The 16,747-nt window shown below is 40.8% G+C and overlaps 1 protein-coding gene across 3 annotated transcripts in view; it reads right to left on the bottom strand.

Annotated features, from left to right (window-relative positions):
• LOC132400715 (peroxidasin homolog) overlaps positions 1–16,747 on the bottom strand; it is a 243,350-nt gene that overhangs the window by 146,770 nt on the left and 79,833 nt on the right. For all 3 annotated transcript variants that reach the window (XM_059981996.1, XM_059981994.1, XM_059981995.1), the window contains exon 2: positions 14,148–14,219. In XM_059981996.1, coding sequence (XP_059837979.1) covers positions 14,148–14,219 — 72 coding nt within the window. The remainder of the gene's footprint in view (positions 1–14,147; positions 14,220–16,747) is intronic.

Here is a 16,747-nt window from a genome sequence, read left to right as displayed (position 1 = left end):
TTCCCAACCCAATGCAAATCTAGTTTAACCCCTCCCCCCCCCCCCCCCCCAATAGCACTAACAAACCTCCCTGCAAGGATATTGGTTCCTCTGTAGTTCTACAGGTAGATTGCTGCTTGTGCCATGTGCCAGTGAGGGTAAGAATAGGATGCTCTGGAGGATAAACACGTGGCTCACGAACTGGTGCAGGGGGCAGGGTTTCAGATTTCAGGATCATTGGGACCTCTTCTGGTACAGGTGGGACCTGTATACAAGAGACGGGTTACACCTGAACTACAGGGGGACAAATATCCTTGCAGGGAGGTATTCAATGAGAATACTTCTCATTCTCCCGAATGATCTGGAGGTCATCCAGCTCCTACTCCAGTTCCCTAACGCAGTTTGTTAGGAGCTGCAGCTAGATGCACTTCTTGCAGGTGTCGTTGTCAGGGACACCAGAGGTTTCCCTGACTTCCCACATCCTGCAAGGAGAGCATTCCAACATCCTGTTTGGCATTCTCTCTACTTTAAATGAACAAAGCTAAACTTACCAGTATATACCCTCACCTCTGCCCGTTCATGCTGAAGTCTGTTGAGCCAAAGTCGTCCCACTCTGACTCAGTCTACTCCGACGATGGCTGCTGTATATGGCAGTCTTTTTTTTAAACTTTTGGCTTCTCTCTGAGATGCCTTTACTTCTTCACTCTCCGCCTCTTGGTTCGATTTAAAAGACCATTGAAAAATTCCTCTCCTTTTTGAACCTTTGGTGCACTATGTCACGCACCTGCGCAGTCTAGCCTCTTTGCCCCGATCAGTTAAAAAAAAAATGGCTTCTCTCTAGTTGTTGTGGTGTGGAACAGATGCAATGAACTTTTCTTTGCCACAATTCAATGATTCTCAATTAAGGAATAGGTCGTTATCAAATTTTGTAAGACGTGATGCCACAGCTTTGTTATAATCAGCGTGCTATTACATTTCAAGTTACAATAATAATGATTCAATTTCAAGCTACACAAAAAAGGGAGCAATGCAGAAGAACCTAAGTTTTGGATTTTCTTTAAAATGGATTTTAATGTTGCAAGATGAAAATGGTCTTTGGTGAATTGCAAAGGTCTGTTAATGAGTAAAACAAAGTTAAGGAAGTGGTTTCGGAACAATAAAAGGAATTTCCTACATATAGTACCAGTTTATTCCCTTGGAGGCCAAGGATTCTTATTAACAAAATATAACCATGTGTGACAACCCAGGAACAAAACAACCCAATAGAAAAATGACTCCTGATGGTAAAGAGCAAGGCAAATCCTGCAACCTGGAGAAATACCAAGAGCTGTGAAGCTACACAAGGGGAAGGAATCTGTACCCCATTCAGCAGACAGGATCTGTTCCCAGGGAAGAGAACACTAATCAGCAGTAACAGGCTTTATAGCATTATGTACAACAAATGTGTGGCCAACACTGCCATTGTGCTGAGAAGTGATGTGATCTCCTACCCTCCCAGCTGCTGTAGGAAAGCTAGGTGCTAGTTAACTTTTCACAACCCTGAGCTCAGTCCACCACTCTCCACACCCTTGCTGTTTGTGGAGGAATGTTATGGTCTGTCAACACAATGGGCAGCATCTGCCACTGACCAGCAAGCGCTCACATTCAATGTGTTAGTCACACTGTTGCTCCTCATCTCAGCAAGAAGCATTAGTACTACTCATCTAGCCCACACCTTCTTAAAGCATTTGTGGATAAGTGATGGGAGAGCTTTGATAGAAAGATCAAAAGTACTATAACACAATTCTATACCCTTCTATCCCAAACTTTCATAAGAGTACATGAAAATACTGCAAATATTCCAACTATTGTCTAACATCCTCTTTATTTGGAAACAATTACATTAGATTATGACATATGCTACATACTACTTCATGATTTAAGATATGCAAGAGTAGCAATGGAATTGAAAAACATTTACCCTAATATCTGGCGATTTTGTGAAATTTTAGACTATAATTAAGGAGTGAATGGTTATTCTACAAAGGTATCTAATAGATTACCAGGGAACAATATGGATTGAGATAGCCACACCCAAAGTACAGGCTTCAGGTAGATGTGTAACCATGAGGAGACACAAGGCAAGGAGGCAGTCAGAGCAGAGTTCCCGTGGTATTCCACACAACAAGTATAACTCATTGGATACTGCTGAGAGAATGGCCTATCCGAGCATAGCACCAGCAACTAGATCAGTGGCACTGTGGCCAACTCTTAAACTCAGGAATTAAGATTAAAGTCAGGCAGAGCAACAATAACAGGAGACTCCTTATCAAGGGAGCAGTCAGTAGAAGAGATTCCAAGCTGTTGATTCTCAGCTGCCAAGGTCTAGGATGTCTCTGATCAGCTGTAGAAAATTCTCAAAAGGGAGGGCCAACAGCCCAAGTTTGCTGTACATGTTGATACAAATGACAAGCTGAACTGTCGAGGAAAATTAAAACATGGGACTTTGAGGATAGTGATCTTTGAATCGCTCCCGGTGCCACATGTGAGTAAGTCCAAGGATACAAAGATAAACTAGATGAATGCTTAGCTTAAGAGCTGGCACAGGGGGCAGGGATTCAGCTCCTTGGACCATTAGGATAGAGGGGTAGGTGCAACCTACACAAGGGAGAGATTGCACTTGAAGGGAGTGGAACAATATCCCAGCAGAGAAATTTTATTTTGCCACCAGGGACAGATTAAGGGAGATTAGTGGGGTCATTTAATGTGACAGTGCAAATAAATGGGATGGTGATAAGCTATTTAATATGCCGGCCTTTATCAGTCAGGTTGAGTTTAGGAGTGAGGACATTATGTTATAGTTATACAAGTTGTTGGCGAAACTACACTTGGAACATTATGTACAGTTTTAATCACCCTTCTTTAGGAAGGACATTGTCAAGCTGAGAGGGTATAGAAGAGATTTATCAGAATGCTGTGTGGACTAAAAGGCCTCAGTTATAGGGAGAGATTGGTTACACTGGATCTTTATCCCTTTGAGTGCAGGAGGATGAGAGGCAACCTCACAAGTTTATGAAACCAAAAGGGGTATGGATCAAATGGACAGAAGTCTTTTTCCAGGTTTGGGAACTAAAACTGGAAGGGAGAGATTTAAAAGATACCCGAGCGCTAACAACTTTACATAGAGAGTGGCCTGAACAACAAGAGAAAGTGGTTGAGGCAGTTACAACTGCAAACCTTGATGTATTTGGACAGGTACATGGAGGGTTAAGGGGCAATCAGGGAACTGGGACCAGCAGGGAGCATGCTGCAATAAGCATGGACAAGTTGCACCAAAGAGTCCATTTCTGAGCATCACTCAAAAAAATTTGGATTCATAAAGAATAAAATTGTTAAACAAAATCTGATTTTCTTGTACAAGCAGGTAAACTAATGGCTAGATTAATCCATCAGCTTTATCTTGTGAACTTCAGACATTTGATCAAACCCTTTGTAAGACAGTCAAAGCTCATGGAACTTCAAGCAAATTATTAACCTGCTTAGGAAACACAGGCTGAGGAGTCAAGCGTGGAAATAAAGGGCACATATCACACTGCCAAAAAGAGATCACCAGTTTCATGGTAGGGTTAGATCTGCAAATTATTTAAACATTGGCATAGAAAGCCATGCTTGCTATACCACAAAGTCTGGCTCTACTCTGTGGAAAGCTATTATGCAAATAATCAAAGTGAGTCATTTGACCATGGATTGGTATTGGTATTGGTTTATTACTGTCACAGTAAAATGTTTGTCTTGAACACTGTACAGAGATTAACTGATAGTGTTGACACAAATGATAGAGATCAAATTATTACATAGTGCATTGAGCTAGAACATTGTAAAACAGTAACACAACACAGAATGAAGTGTAAAGCTACAGAGAAAGTGCAGAACATGTAAACGATCAAGTGTATGATCATAACAAGATAGATTGTGATGCCAAGAATCCATCTTATCGGACAAGAGGTTCACTCGAGAGTTTGATAACAATGGAATGAAGTTGTCCTTGAGCTCAGTGGTACATGCTTTCAGTCTTTACATTATCTCTGCTCTCCCATTGGGAAGACAATGTCCAGGGTGCGTGGGGTCTTTGATTATACTTGCTGCTTTACTGAGGCAACCAGAAGTATAGACGTGGAGGAGAAGTTGGTCCCTTGAGATGCTGTGCTATGTCCACAACTCCCTGCAGTGCACAGCAGCTACTAAACCAAGCAGTTATGCATCCAGAAAGAATGCTTTCTATGGTGCATTTACAAAAATTGATAAGGGTCAATGGGGACGTGAACTTTATTTACTTTCGAAGGAAGTAGAGGCATTGCTGAGCTTTCTTGACTGTAATATCAAGGAATGCTTCATGGTGATGTTCACTGAGGAAATTAAAGCTCTCACCCTCAACACATCTTTCTGAATTTAATGACAAAATCTTTAGCTTTGTTGACACTGAAGGAAAGGCTGTTGTCATGACACTATGTCACTAAGCTCTATCCCCTTCCTGTACTCCAACTCATTAGTATTTAAGACACGGCCCACTACGCTGATATCATCTGCAAACTTGTAGGTGGAATTAGAGCAGAATCTGGCCACACAGCAATAAGTGTAGAGTAGGTGGCTGCCTATCCTTCTGGACTGTGGTCTTTTGATCAGAAGTCAAGAATCCATTTGCTGTGGAAGGCAATAACGCCTATGATCTTGAATCTGGTGATGAGTTTTCTTGCAATAATATATTGAAGGCCAAACTGTAGTCATGAGACCCATGTCTCCAGACCTTTATGGACAAAAATTAAATTTTAAAAATTTAGTGTAAAAGTGTACACAGTATACTGGCAAATGAAACATTCCTCTGGATCTAGGTGCTCAACCCAGTACATATAACACAACACAATCAGCAAATAAGCTGCTCAAATATTAATGGAAATATTTTCCTATATAACAAGTGGTCAAAAGGGTAAAAATAATGCCACAGTTACACAAAGCCCTCAAAAAGACCAGACCACAAGGACTATGTTGGGTTTTTGGAATGAAGCAGATGCTAGCTTGGGAAGGGACAACAGCATGGGTTTACCAAAATGTCTGCTGGGACCTTAAGAGTTAAATTAGAAGGGATCAGACAAGCAAGGGATGATTCCATGGAATGAAGAAACTGACTTCATGGTTAATTACACAATATTAACGGGGTTGCTTAGATTAACATAACAAATGGTTTCTGTCTGCAGATTAAAGCAATATTCTAATATGATGAAATGAGGCCATTCAGGCTATGGAATCTATATTGGTTCTCAGAGCAACTGTATCAGTTCCATTCCTTTAATTCTCTATTTAAACCTATTCTCACTTGCAGGTCTTCAACCAATTCCTCTGTTCAATTCTGGAAGTGCACACCTACACCAGTGCTAATTTAGTTTTATGTTGAGGTATTGGTGGCAATGGGAGGATAATGAAGCACCTGGAAGAGATTCGTGCAAACTATCTGCTGTGCCTCTGTGCCACATTGTGAGTTTGAAATCTAAAGCTAAACAGTCCATGAGTATGGTATGGAAATATCTCTTACAAAGATTGATAAAACCTCAGAGCCCTTTTTCCAAGTTGTGGTTAGCAGCAACTTTATTTCTTAATTTCACATCCAAGTTAATACATTTTGACTCTGTGTTAAGGGTTACAGCGTTTTAGCATTACATCACTCACCATAATTTAGGTGACCTACAGAAGAAGCTTCATGGTCAACAGTTGACTCCTGTTCCCATGTTCCAAAAAAGTTAAATTCATGTCATACATTTACAGAAAAGGACTGTTTGGGAAAAGCCAAAAACCCAAACAGCAGCAAGTTTAGACCAGTAGAAATCTTGCTCCAAATTCCTGACATGAACTGAACATAAATGATATTCCACAGAATCAGCAATGAACTCAAAATAAAAGAAAGTGGAAGCCGGAACAGAAAAAAAAAAGTTGTTCAAGAAACATAGCAGGTCAGTCAGCATCCGTGAAAGAAAATGGATAATCAATTTTGCCAGTCAAGACCTTCACTGGAATAAAAAAAAGAGAAAGCCAGCATAAAGAATAAAGGCCAGGGGTGAGGGCTGAATAAAAGGATGGCAAATGATGGGTGGAAGCAGATGAAGATGGGCCAATTGGTAGATGAAGACAGGTTGGGGAGGGTGGTGAGAGTGACACAAGCTGGAAGGTGACAAGTGGAGACTAAAAAGATCTACATGTTATAGAATACTGATAAGAAATTGCGAGTGGACTCAAGGGAGTAATGATGGGTAGGTGTGAACATATGGGGAAGGAGAGAATGGGAACACAGTGGGCTTGAAGGATAGATTTAGTCGGTAGAGGAGAAGAAAGAATCTGGATGATTGACCACAAGGGAGTGGGGTGATCACAAATTAGATGAAAAGAGAAAAGGCCATTTGGCCCATCATATCTGCTCTGCTATTACATCATAGATGATTTATTATCCCTCTCAACACCATTTTCCTGCCTCCTCCCTGTAACTTTTCACTCCCTGACAAATTAAGAACCTATCAACCTCCACCTTAAATATCCCCAATGACCTGGCCTCCACAGCTGTTTGAGTCAATGAATTCCACAGATTCACTAAACCTTGCCAAAAGAAATTCCTCCTCATCTCTGTTCTAAATGGACATCTTTCTATTCTGAGGCTGTTCCCTCTGGTCCTACACCACCCCTCCCTCCAAATGTAGGATTCCTTCTCCACATTCACTCTGTCTCTTGGTCTTTCTATATTCAATAGGTTTCAATGAAATCCCCCTTCAGTCTTCTAAACTCCAGCATGTACAGGTCCAGAGCCATCAGATGCTCCTCATATGGCCTCCTTTTCATTCCTGGAATAATTCTCAGGAACCTCCTCTGGGCACTCTCCAATACCAGCACACATTTTAGGTAAGGGGCCCCAAACTGCTCACAATACTCCAGTGTGGTCTAACCATGACATCCTTGACTTTGTATTCTGCACCTCTTGAAATGAAAGGTAACATTGCATTTGCCTTCCTAAACAGTGACTCAAACTGCAAGTTAACCCTTAGGGAATCCTACACAAGGACATCCAAGTCGCTTTGCAACTCTGAGTTTCTGAATATTCTCCCTGTTTAGAAAGTAGTTTACACCTTTATTCCTTCTACCAAAGTACATGTCCACACTTTCCTACATATATTCCATCCGCCAATTCTTTGCCCATTCTCCCAATCTGTCTAAGTCCTTCTACAGACTTGTTGCTTCCTCAGCACTAGCTGCCCCTCCACCTATCTCAATACCACCTACAAACCTGTCCACAAACCCATCAATTCCGGCATCCAGATCATTAACAAATAGCGTGAAAAGAAGCTGTCCCAATATCAATCTCTAACACCACTAGCCAGTGGCTGCCAAATAGAAAAGGCTCCCTTGATTCCCACTCTGCCTCTGCCAGTCAACCAATCTTCTAACCATACTTGTATCTTAATACCATGAGCTCTTACCTTGTTAAGCAGCCTCGTGTGCTGCACTTTGCGAAAGGACTTCTAAAAATTCAAGTATGCAATATCCACCAACTTACCCTTGTCCATCTTGCTTGAATTCTAACAGATCTGTCAGGCAAGATCTCCTTCGGGTACACCCCACAAACTCATCCTTAATAACGGACTCCAACACCTCCTTAACCATTGAAGTGAGGCTAACTGGCCTATGATTTTAAGCAGTGGAGTGACATTTGCAATTTTCCAGTATTCTAGTGTTTGAAAGATCATTACTAAATACCTCCAGTCTTTTCAGTTACCTGTTTTAGAACTCTGGGATGTATTCCAACTGGCCCAGGTGATTCACCTAACCTTTCAGCTTCCCAAACACATCCTCCTTAGTAATAGCAATTACTGTACTTTCTGTTCTACATACTGATTTGAATTTCCACTGTGAAGACTAAAGCAAAATACTTAAGATTTTCCCGATTTCTATTCCTCATTACCACTCGCCAGTGTCATTTTCAGCAGTCTGATATCCAATCTCACTTCCTTTTGCTCTTTATCCTCTCTAATATTGTTGCTTAGCTTACCTTCATATTTCATCCTCTCGTTTTATGGCTTTTTTAATTGCCTTCTATTGGCTTTTAAAAGCTTCCCAATCTTCTAGTTTCCCACTAATTTATGCTATATTATATGCCCTCATTTCCTTTCATGCTGTCTTTGACTACGCTGTCAGCCACAGTTTCCTCATTCTCTCTTTTCATCTTTGGGATGCATCTTTCTTGTGTCTTCATTTTCCCCTAAAACTCCAGCCATTGCTGTTCTACCATGATCCCTGCTAGTGTCCACTTCTAATCAACTTTGGACAGCTCCGCTCCCATGCCTCTGTAATTCCCTTTACTCAACTGTAATACTGATATGTCCCTCTCAAATTGCAGGGTGAATTCTGTTATACTACGATCACTGAATCCCGAGGGTTCTTTTACCTTCAGCTCCCTCATCACCCCTGGCTCATTACACAACTTCAATCCAGAATTGCCTTTCCCCGAGTTGTCTTAACCATCAACTGCTCTAAAAAGGCATGTCAAAGGCATTCTACCAATTCCAGCCCTTGGAATCCAGTATCAACCTAATTTTTACTTCTGCAATTTCTTAACTCAACCTACAAGAATTCTGCATCTTCTAATTTTATGTCAATTTGAAGGATTTGACCACTTTTTATAAAAAAACAACAGAGCCACCTGCCTCTGTCTACCTGTCTGACCTTTTGATATAATGCACACTTTGGATTTTAAGCTCCCAACTATGACCTGCTTTCAGCCACAACCCACTGATGCCTGCAACATCATACTTGCCAATCTAACTGTGCTACAAGATCATCTACCATTTCTCGTCTACTGCTGCATTCAAATATAACCCTTTCAGTCCTTTATTCATCTTTTTTGACTTGCCCCCATGTTACACTTCAACTCATCCCACTGACTGCAATTTTGACCTATCCCACCACAAATTACTTGCACACCAACTGCTCCATCCTCAGCCTTACCATTCGAGCTCCTGCCCCCTGCCAAACTAGGTTAAAACCTCAACAGCTCGAGGAAACCTGCCTGTATTGAGATAGCCAACCTGTCCTTTCTGTACAGGTCACATCTTCTCCAGAAAAGATTCCAATGATCCAGAAATCTGAAACCCTGTCCCAGTTCCTTAGCCACTCATTCATCTGCACTGTCATCTTATTCCTGCCCTGACCAGCATGTGGCACTGGGAGTAATCCAGAGAGGTCCTGCTCCTCAGCCGCTTCCCCAACTCCCTATATTCACTGCACAGGACCTCTTCCCCCTTTCTACCTACGTCATGGGTACAAATGTGCACCTTGACCTCTGGTTGCTTACTCTCTTCCTTGAGAATATGCATCAGATAGATCAGAAGGGAAAAGGGAAAGGAGGGGGGAAGCAGGTTATCTGAAACTGCAGAGATCAAACCATTGGGTTGTAGACTACCCAGGCAGAGCATGGGGTGCTGTTCTTCTTGCCTGTGTTTTGACTTCTCTCTGACTGCTGAGGCAACCAGGTGCAAAGAGGTCAGTATGGAAGTAGGAAGGGAAACCCCACTGAACTCATTTCCTCATGTTTTGACTCTATCTTGTTCAGTCTGTTCCCATCAGTATCAGAGACACTTTGTGTGCTCTCTACCATTTTAACAACTCTCAGTTCCCTGGAATCCACCACTGCATCACTACAATGAGTATCCAATCCTTATGTACTTCCATTCCCCATAATAATGCCTTGAAATTTTCACATTTTTCTAAATCATAGACCCAAATGATTTCCCTCCAGCAATACTCTCCCCTGCTTGGGAAAAATACCTCTTACTCTCCACTTAATTCTTTTCACTTTATATAAATGAAAAGTGTAGTCATGGCCACATGCACAGGCCCAGCCACAACTGCCTCTTTTGTTGACTGCATGAAGCACGCTTTGTTCCAAACCTGATCTGGCATCACTCCCCAACTACATGAACAATTGCACTGGTGCTGTCTCCTGCACTCCTGTGCAGAGATCATTAATTTCATCAACTTTTCTACCAGCTTCACCTTGCCTTCAAACATCAATACCTCTGACACTTCTCTCCCCATTTCTTAATTGCTGTCTTTATCGAGGTGACAATTTTTTCCACTGATATTTACTACAAAGCCAATGGCTCCTATAGCTGCCTCGACTTTTCCAACAAGGACAACATTAATTTTTCATTTATCTATCTCCACATCCCTTTTTGAGATGTGGCTTTCCACTCCATGACATCTGAAATCTGCAGTCAGAATAGGAAAAGTATTTCCTTGGTCCTTTCACCCACCAGACTCCTCTGTCCAGCTTATCAATTGATATTTTTTTTCCAGCTACAACTTGATCCCACTGCTGGTCATATCTTCCCCTCCACAACCCTTTGCATTTTACACAGATACCATGGCTCCCTAATTCACACATCCCTTCCCTTTCCCAGGCTACTTTCCAGCATTATAGGAGGCATAACACCTGTCCATTCACTTCATCACTCACATTCACCCAGGGACCTAAACAGCCCTTCCAGGAGAGGCAGAGATCTGCTTGCACACTCTAACTCCATCCACTGAATTTTTGCTCTCGGGTGAAGCCTGCTCTACGTTGGTGAGACCACGCATTGACTATGCAACTCTTTTGCAGAACAGCTGTACACTCTCCACAACAGCCATCCTGAGCTCCTGGATGCATGCCATTTTCATTCCCCTTCACACTCCCAGTAATCAGCCTCTTCTGCCTGGGTGAGGCTCACTGCAAGCGAAAAGAGCACCAGATTTTCCATTCCCCATAATAAGTCAGCAAATCAATAGCATGAAAATTACATTCTTCAATTGCAGGTCATTCACTCCACCATTCCTTTATTTTTCCTCCTGACCCGCCCAGGTCTTTTCACACATCTTTTCTCTCCCAAAGCCATGGACCTCACCACAAACCCTTTACCACCCAGTTTCTTTACCCTCCCCAAGTTATCTGCCAATCAACTACACACTCCTTCCTCTACCCCCTCAATCCATTGTTTCTACCTGCCCACCAGAGCTCTTATTTGGTTCTACGCTTCACCCTCATTCCTTACCAAATTCCATAATCTGCAGCGCACTGAAGTCTCAACTTATGATCTCCAAGCCTTCTGTCACCATCTCCACTTTTCCCCCACCAGACCATCTGCCATCAGCCCTTCTTCTGGCCAATTTGCCAGCTTTTGTCTGACCTATTCCTCTCATTTCTTTATACCGACAATCTCCTCGTTACTGGTTCAGTCTAAATATAGGGCCCTAAGCCAAAAAATCAACCATCCATTTCCCTCCACAGATGTTGCCTGACTCACTAAATTCCTCCAGCAGATCATACTTTCTCCTCTGGTAATGCAATCTGATGGCCATACAAAGCAAAGACGGAAAAAAATTACACTCTTCCCTTTTACTGTCAGTCTAAATATATGCCATCAAGTTAAAGACAGTTTTCAAATAGGATACTCAATGGATGCTCATATGGATTCACTTCAACAAAAGAACAATCTCAATTGTTAACTAACATCTTTCCCTTGACTATGAAAACTACATCATTGATCCATCTCGGACACCTCTTACCCCTTCTTCGATCGGACTCCATTTTTTACAGTATAAACCAACTATTTTGACTATATCACTTTCCACCCTATTACGTTTAAAAATGCTATTCCCTTTTCTACAGTTCCTCCGTTTCTGCTGCATCTTTTCTCAGGGTGAGGCTTTACATTTCTGAACAACAGAAATGTCCTCTTTCTTCAAAGATCAGGGTTTCCCTTCCTCTACCATTTCCTGCTCATCTGCCCTCATTCAGCCCATCTTCCTGCTGCCATAACAGGCATAGTTTCCCTTATTCTTACCTTTCACCAATAAGCCTCCACTGCCACAACAGATTCCTTCTTCAGCCCTTTAACCTCTTCAATCTATCACCAGCTTCCCCACTTCTAACTTTATACCACTCTTCGTCACCTGGTTTCACCCATCTCCCGTCAGCCTGTACGGCTCCCTCCCTCCCTCCCACTTTATTCTGGCTTCTTTCCCCTTCCTTTCAAATCCTGAAGAGTGGTGGTCCGAAATATCAACTGTTCGTCAGTCCATGGCCTCCTCTGCTGTTGCGATGAGGACACAGGTTGGAGGAGCAACACCTTATATTCCATCTGGGGAGCCTGCAAGCTGATGGCATGAACACAGATTTCTTGAACTTCTGGTAATGCCCATCCCCCCCCCCTTCATCATTCCTCATTCCCATTTCCCTCTCTCATCTCATCACCTGCCTAGCACTTCCCTCTGGTGCTCCTCCTCTTTTTCTTTCCTCTATGACCTTCTGCCCTCTATCAGAATTCCCCCTTCTCTGGCCTGTACCTCTTTCACCAATCAACTTCCCAGCTCTTTACTTCACCCTCCCCCGCCCCCCCCCCCCCGGTTCCTTATGTTTCTGCCTCCCCTCCCCTTCTTACTCTGACTCCTCATCCTTTTTTCTGCAATTCTGATGAAGAGTCTTGGCCTGAAATGTTGAAATATACTCTTTTTCACAGATACTGCCTGGCCTGCTGAGTTTCTCCTGCATTGTGTGTGTTTTAACCTTTTATTCCTCTCCATACTGTAAAAGCTGGCCTGAGCTTCTGAGTTCCTACAGTATTTTGTATGTTCGAGGCAGATGAAACAGTTTAATTTATAGGCAATTTATGATATTTTTTATATACCTTAATTCATATTTTGCTATGACTGACTGCATGTGCATTAAGGTGCGTGCAATCTCCTGCCCTGAAGAAACAAAATTGCCAGAGAAGTCAATGGTTGAATTTAAGAAAAACATCACATTTCAGTAAATGTACCTCTGAATTTCACTTAGATCATTTTGCAAATTATTTAGTGAAATGGTTATGCATCATGCTGATTGTAAGGGCTTACATTATAACATATGCTAAGCTTGATAATCAAGCTCAATGAAAATCAAAAACAAAAATGCAGGAAATCTGCTTGTTATCTGACCTTTTAAATAATTCCAGCATTTTGTGCCTTTATGTCAAAAACTGAATGTTGCATTTCATAAATTAATACCAATTCAGTATTGAAAAGACATTTAGCTCCAACATTATACAGAGCCAGATATTGTTCTAAAACAGTGACATCAACAAAGTACAGTGGATTCTGGTTATCTGGATCATTAGTTGTTCCAGGTGCCATTTAATTGGGACAACTCTTAAGGAACAAATTAATTGAGAAAATATCAGAGTTTCCCTTAGTTTATTTAGGACATTAAACTACTTTATTGGGACAGGAGACTGTCATCGATCAGTTTCTAACTAGTGTTAGGCACGGGCATATGTGTATCAGTTAGATATTACATCATGCTTCGTGTGAGGAACTTTTGAACAGCATCAGTTGCATCTGTTTGTATTTAAAGAGCAATGAGTTTTGTCACTAATATTTGGCAAGAAATAAGCAGCAAGACAATTCAGAAATGTTTTGCTCACTGCAGCTTCAAGCATTCAAGGCTTGAAGATGCGAGAGACAGCCATGAATGAAAAAGAAAATGAAACAAGTTAGGAAATACAAAGAAACTGAGGGTATCAACAATCATCTTGAATGTTACAATGAAGATGAAGACTTGGGGGATGAAATAGTTGAAAGGTTTGTATGAAGGCAGTCCATTATCCACAAAAACTATTCTGATTTTGCTCAATCAAAAGAACAGGGCATCACAATTCCTCTATCAATAACTATTGGGAATTAATACAGTTTTATACTACTTTATTAGCATAGATAGTTTTCTAATTTTTTCTCCATTTCATTTAAATACATAATTTGTTACTCAATCTGTATTTTGGGTTTCGTTCCTTTTTAATTATTTTCATGAAATTTCATCTAAATAAGCAGCTACTTAATTAGGTCAAAATGTACTATTCCCAATGTGTCCCAATTAACCGGAATCCACTATAATTTACATTGATTCAACATTATCTCAATGGAGCAGCATTCTAGTTAAGTTTAAAATGCTATGTAGGAAATCTACTCAGAGGCTGTTAGCCAGCAACTTGAAGTCACACTGAAAACTGTGAATTGCTGCTACTTCTCTGAACTTGCTAGCAAGGGCGAGAGAACAGGAAAAAAGCTGAGAAAATGGCACTCACAGTGTGTTCAGGTGCTTTAAACGTCTGAAGGCTCCAAATGGAATATCGTTGATTTTATTGAAACGCAAATCCCTGATTAGAAACAAAAAAACAGAATAATTAGTGGACTTCATCATTATATTATACAACTTTATAAACCAGTGTATTTCAGTAACTTCCAACAAGATACAAGCCATAAAAATTTGCTGCCTATTTTTACAGTTCTGTTATCTACTCATAATCCAGCCATGGAGCAAATATGCAGTTGTACCTCTGCATGAATCTAATACAAAAATGTAAAGAATCTCCCAGAATAGAATTCAAAACCAAATCTCAATCAAGTACTTATCAATATTTCATAAACCATATAGAAACTGTATACCTAGACCATTTCTAAAACATGATATTTGATAAGGCATTTAAAACTTAATATCTTAATTCATGCACTTTTACACCTTCTTTTAGGGTTGTGACCAAAAGATGGAAACATGGCAAAACAAATCAATCAAAACTTTGGCATTTAATAGCATTCAGCTGTGAGGTGACATACACATACATGCCAAATTATATCAGTCTGTAGAACCAGTTAGTGCATGTCAGTTTCTAATGTGTCTAAGCAATTCCAAAAATAAGACTAAACTTCTGACTAACTGATGCAGGATTAGTGAAGCGAATGCAATCAATAACAGGTTGTGGGAAAAACAGTGAAATCGGCCAAGAGTGAGACATGCAGCATGATAAGTATTTAGATGGTTGAATGATTCACAGTACACTATACACAAATGCCAACAATGATAGAAACTATGTTTATTATACATCACATGAAGTAAACAAAAAATGATGATTACCATAAAATTTTGACCAGTATTGACTTCGAATAGTTTACAGTAGACAGATTTCCTGTTTTTAAGGACAAGAGGTCACCTCTAATTGTTTAAATACCACTTGATTAATGATTGTAAACAGACAAACAAACATAGTATTTTACAGGGATCCTTTTGTGTATTGAACATGTGGGAAGTAATGGTATTTTAACTGAAACAATGAGTGAAAAGTTTTAATTACATACAATGGAATTAACTACTAGCCTTCCATTTTGGGGTCAAAACACATTTACCAGTTTGAGGAGAACAATGTCACAATCCACTTATTTTGCCTCCCACAGATTAGAGACTTATTGCTGCGAAAGCAATTTCTATACACTAGTATGCGGGCATAACAGTGTGCAACCTCAGTGTACTTGAGGGACACTTTCAATCCATTAATATAGTAGCAAACACTTATCCATTTAAATAAACTACTTGCTTCACTTTTTATTCCAAACATTCAGAACAGTGGCATATTAAGTTGGCAGGCTGCAGAACTGAGCTGAACTGGCAGATGGGGTTCATTCCAGAAAAATGAGACGCGATTCAATTTGAAAGGTTGAACTTGAGGAGGGCAGAGTAGAGGGTTAATGGCAGGATTCTTAGCCGTGGAGGAACAGTATGGTCACCACTGTAGTGTGGCGGTTAGCACGACAATGTTACTGATCAGGTTTGAGCTTGGAGCTCAGACCCGGCATCCTCTGTGGGGAGTTGCTATGTTCTCCCCATGAAATGCATGGGTTTCCTCACACAATCCAAAGTCGTACCAGTTCGTAAGGTAGTTGCAACTTGCTAAGTGATTGGGTCAGGGTTAAACTGGTGGTTGATGGTGACACAAAGGGCCTATTCAGTGCCATACCTCTAAATAAACAAATAACTGAAGGATCCTAGGGTCCATGTCCATAGATCCTTCAACGTAGCAGCACATGTTGATATTGTGACTACAAAGGTATACGGTGTGTTGCGCTTCATTAATCTGGGGACTGCATACAACAGCCATGAGGTAATGTTGCAGCTCCATAAATCTCCGGTTAGAAGACATTTAGAGTATTGTTACCTGTTCTGGCCCCCTTGTTAATGAGAGGGTGTGGAAACTTTAGAAGGGGTACTACATATTGATCTGTTGTCCACATATGCACATTGTTCTCTGTCTCTCTCTCTTCCTCTCACTGCAATGTGAATACACCAGTTAAAGCCATCTCCCACATGTGTGCTTTTATCTGATCGGTAATTGCGCACAGACAGCATTTCAACAAGGAGGGAAGTTTGATTTGAAAATATGTCGTGTACTCCAAATTGGGGTGAAAACTTTCTAACTAGAGTTTAAAAAGACAGCTAAACTCAGTGATGGTACAGGTCAAAAATTACATATTTTATTGAAACAAATAAAACTGGCAAAGAAATATCTGCAAGGAAAAAAAATCAAACACCTTTGCACTCACCTTCACAGTTTTGAAAATTTCAATGAAATTCAGTGCAGGATATATATACAGGCAATCACAGATATTTCACTTGGATTAAGAGCTGATGATCAATGTGGTATTTCTCCACCTATTTACATTGTACAGAACATGGATTATCTCAGTTACAGCATTCGCAGTGATATTACACCGATGGCAGCTACAGGTATTCAGTTCAATGTACCCATATTATCGTTTACAGGAAATCTTACAAATCAACCAATCAATTTGCATACAAATCTGTTCTGCAACATTTCCCCCCACCCACTGGAAATGAACCAGCCTACTGACTTCT

The sequence above is a fragment of the Hypanus sabinus genome, chromosome 10 (genome assembly GCF_030144855.1).
Source record: "Hypanus sabinus isolate sHypSab1 chromosome 10, sHypSab1.hap1, whole genome shotgun sequence".
Lineage (NCBI taxonomy): Eukaryota > Metazoa > Chordata > Chondrichthyes > Myliobatiformes > Dasyatidae > Hypanus > Hypanus sabinus.
The sequence above is the reverse complement of the archived record's forward strand: the minus strand, read 5'-3'. Positions and strand labels throughout refer to the sequence as shown.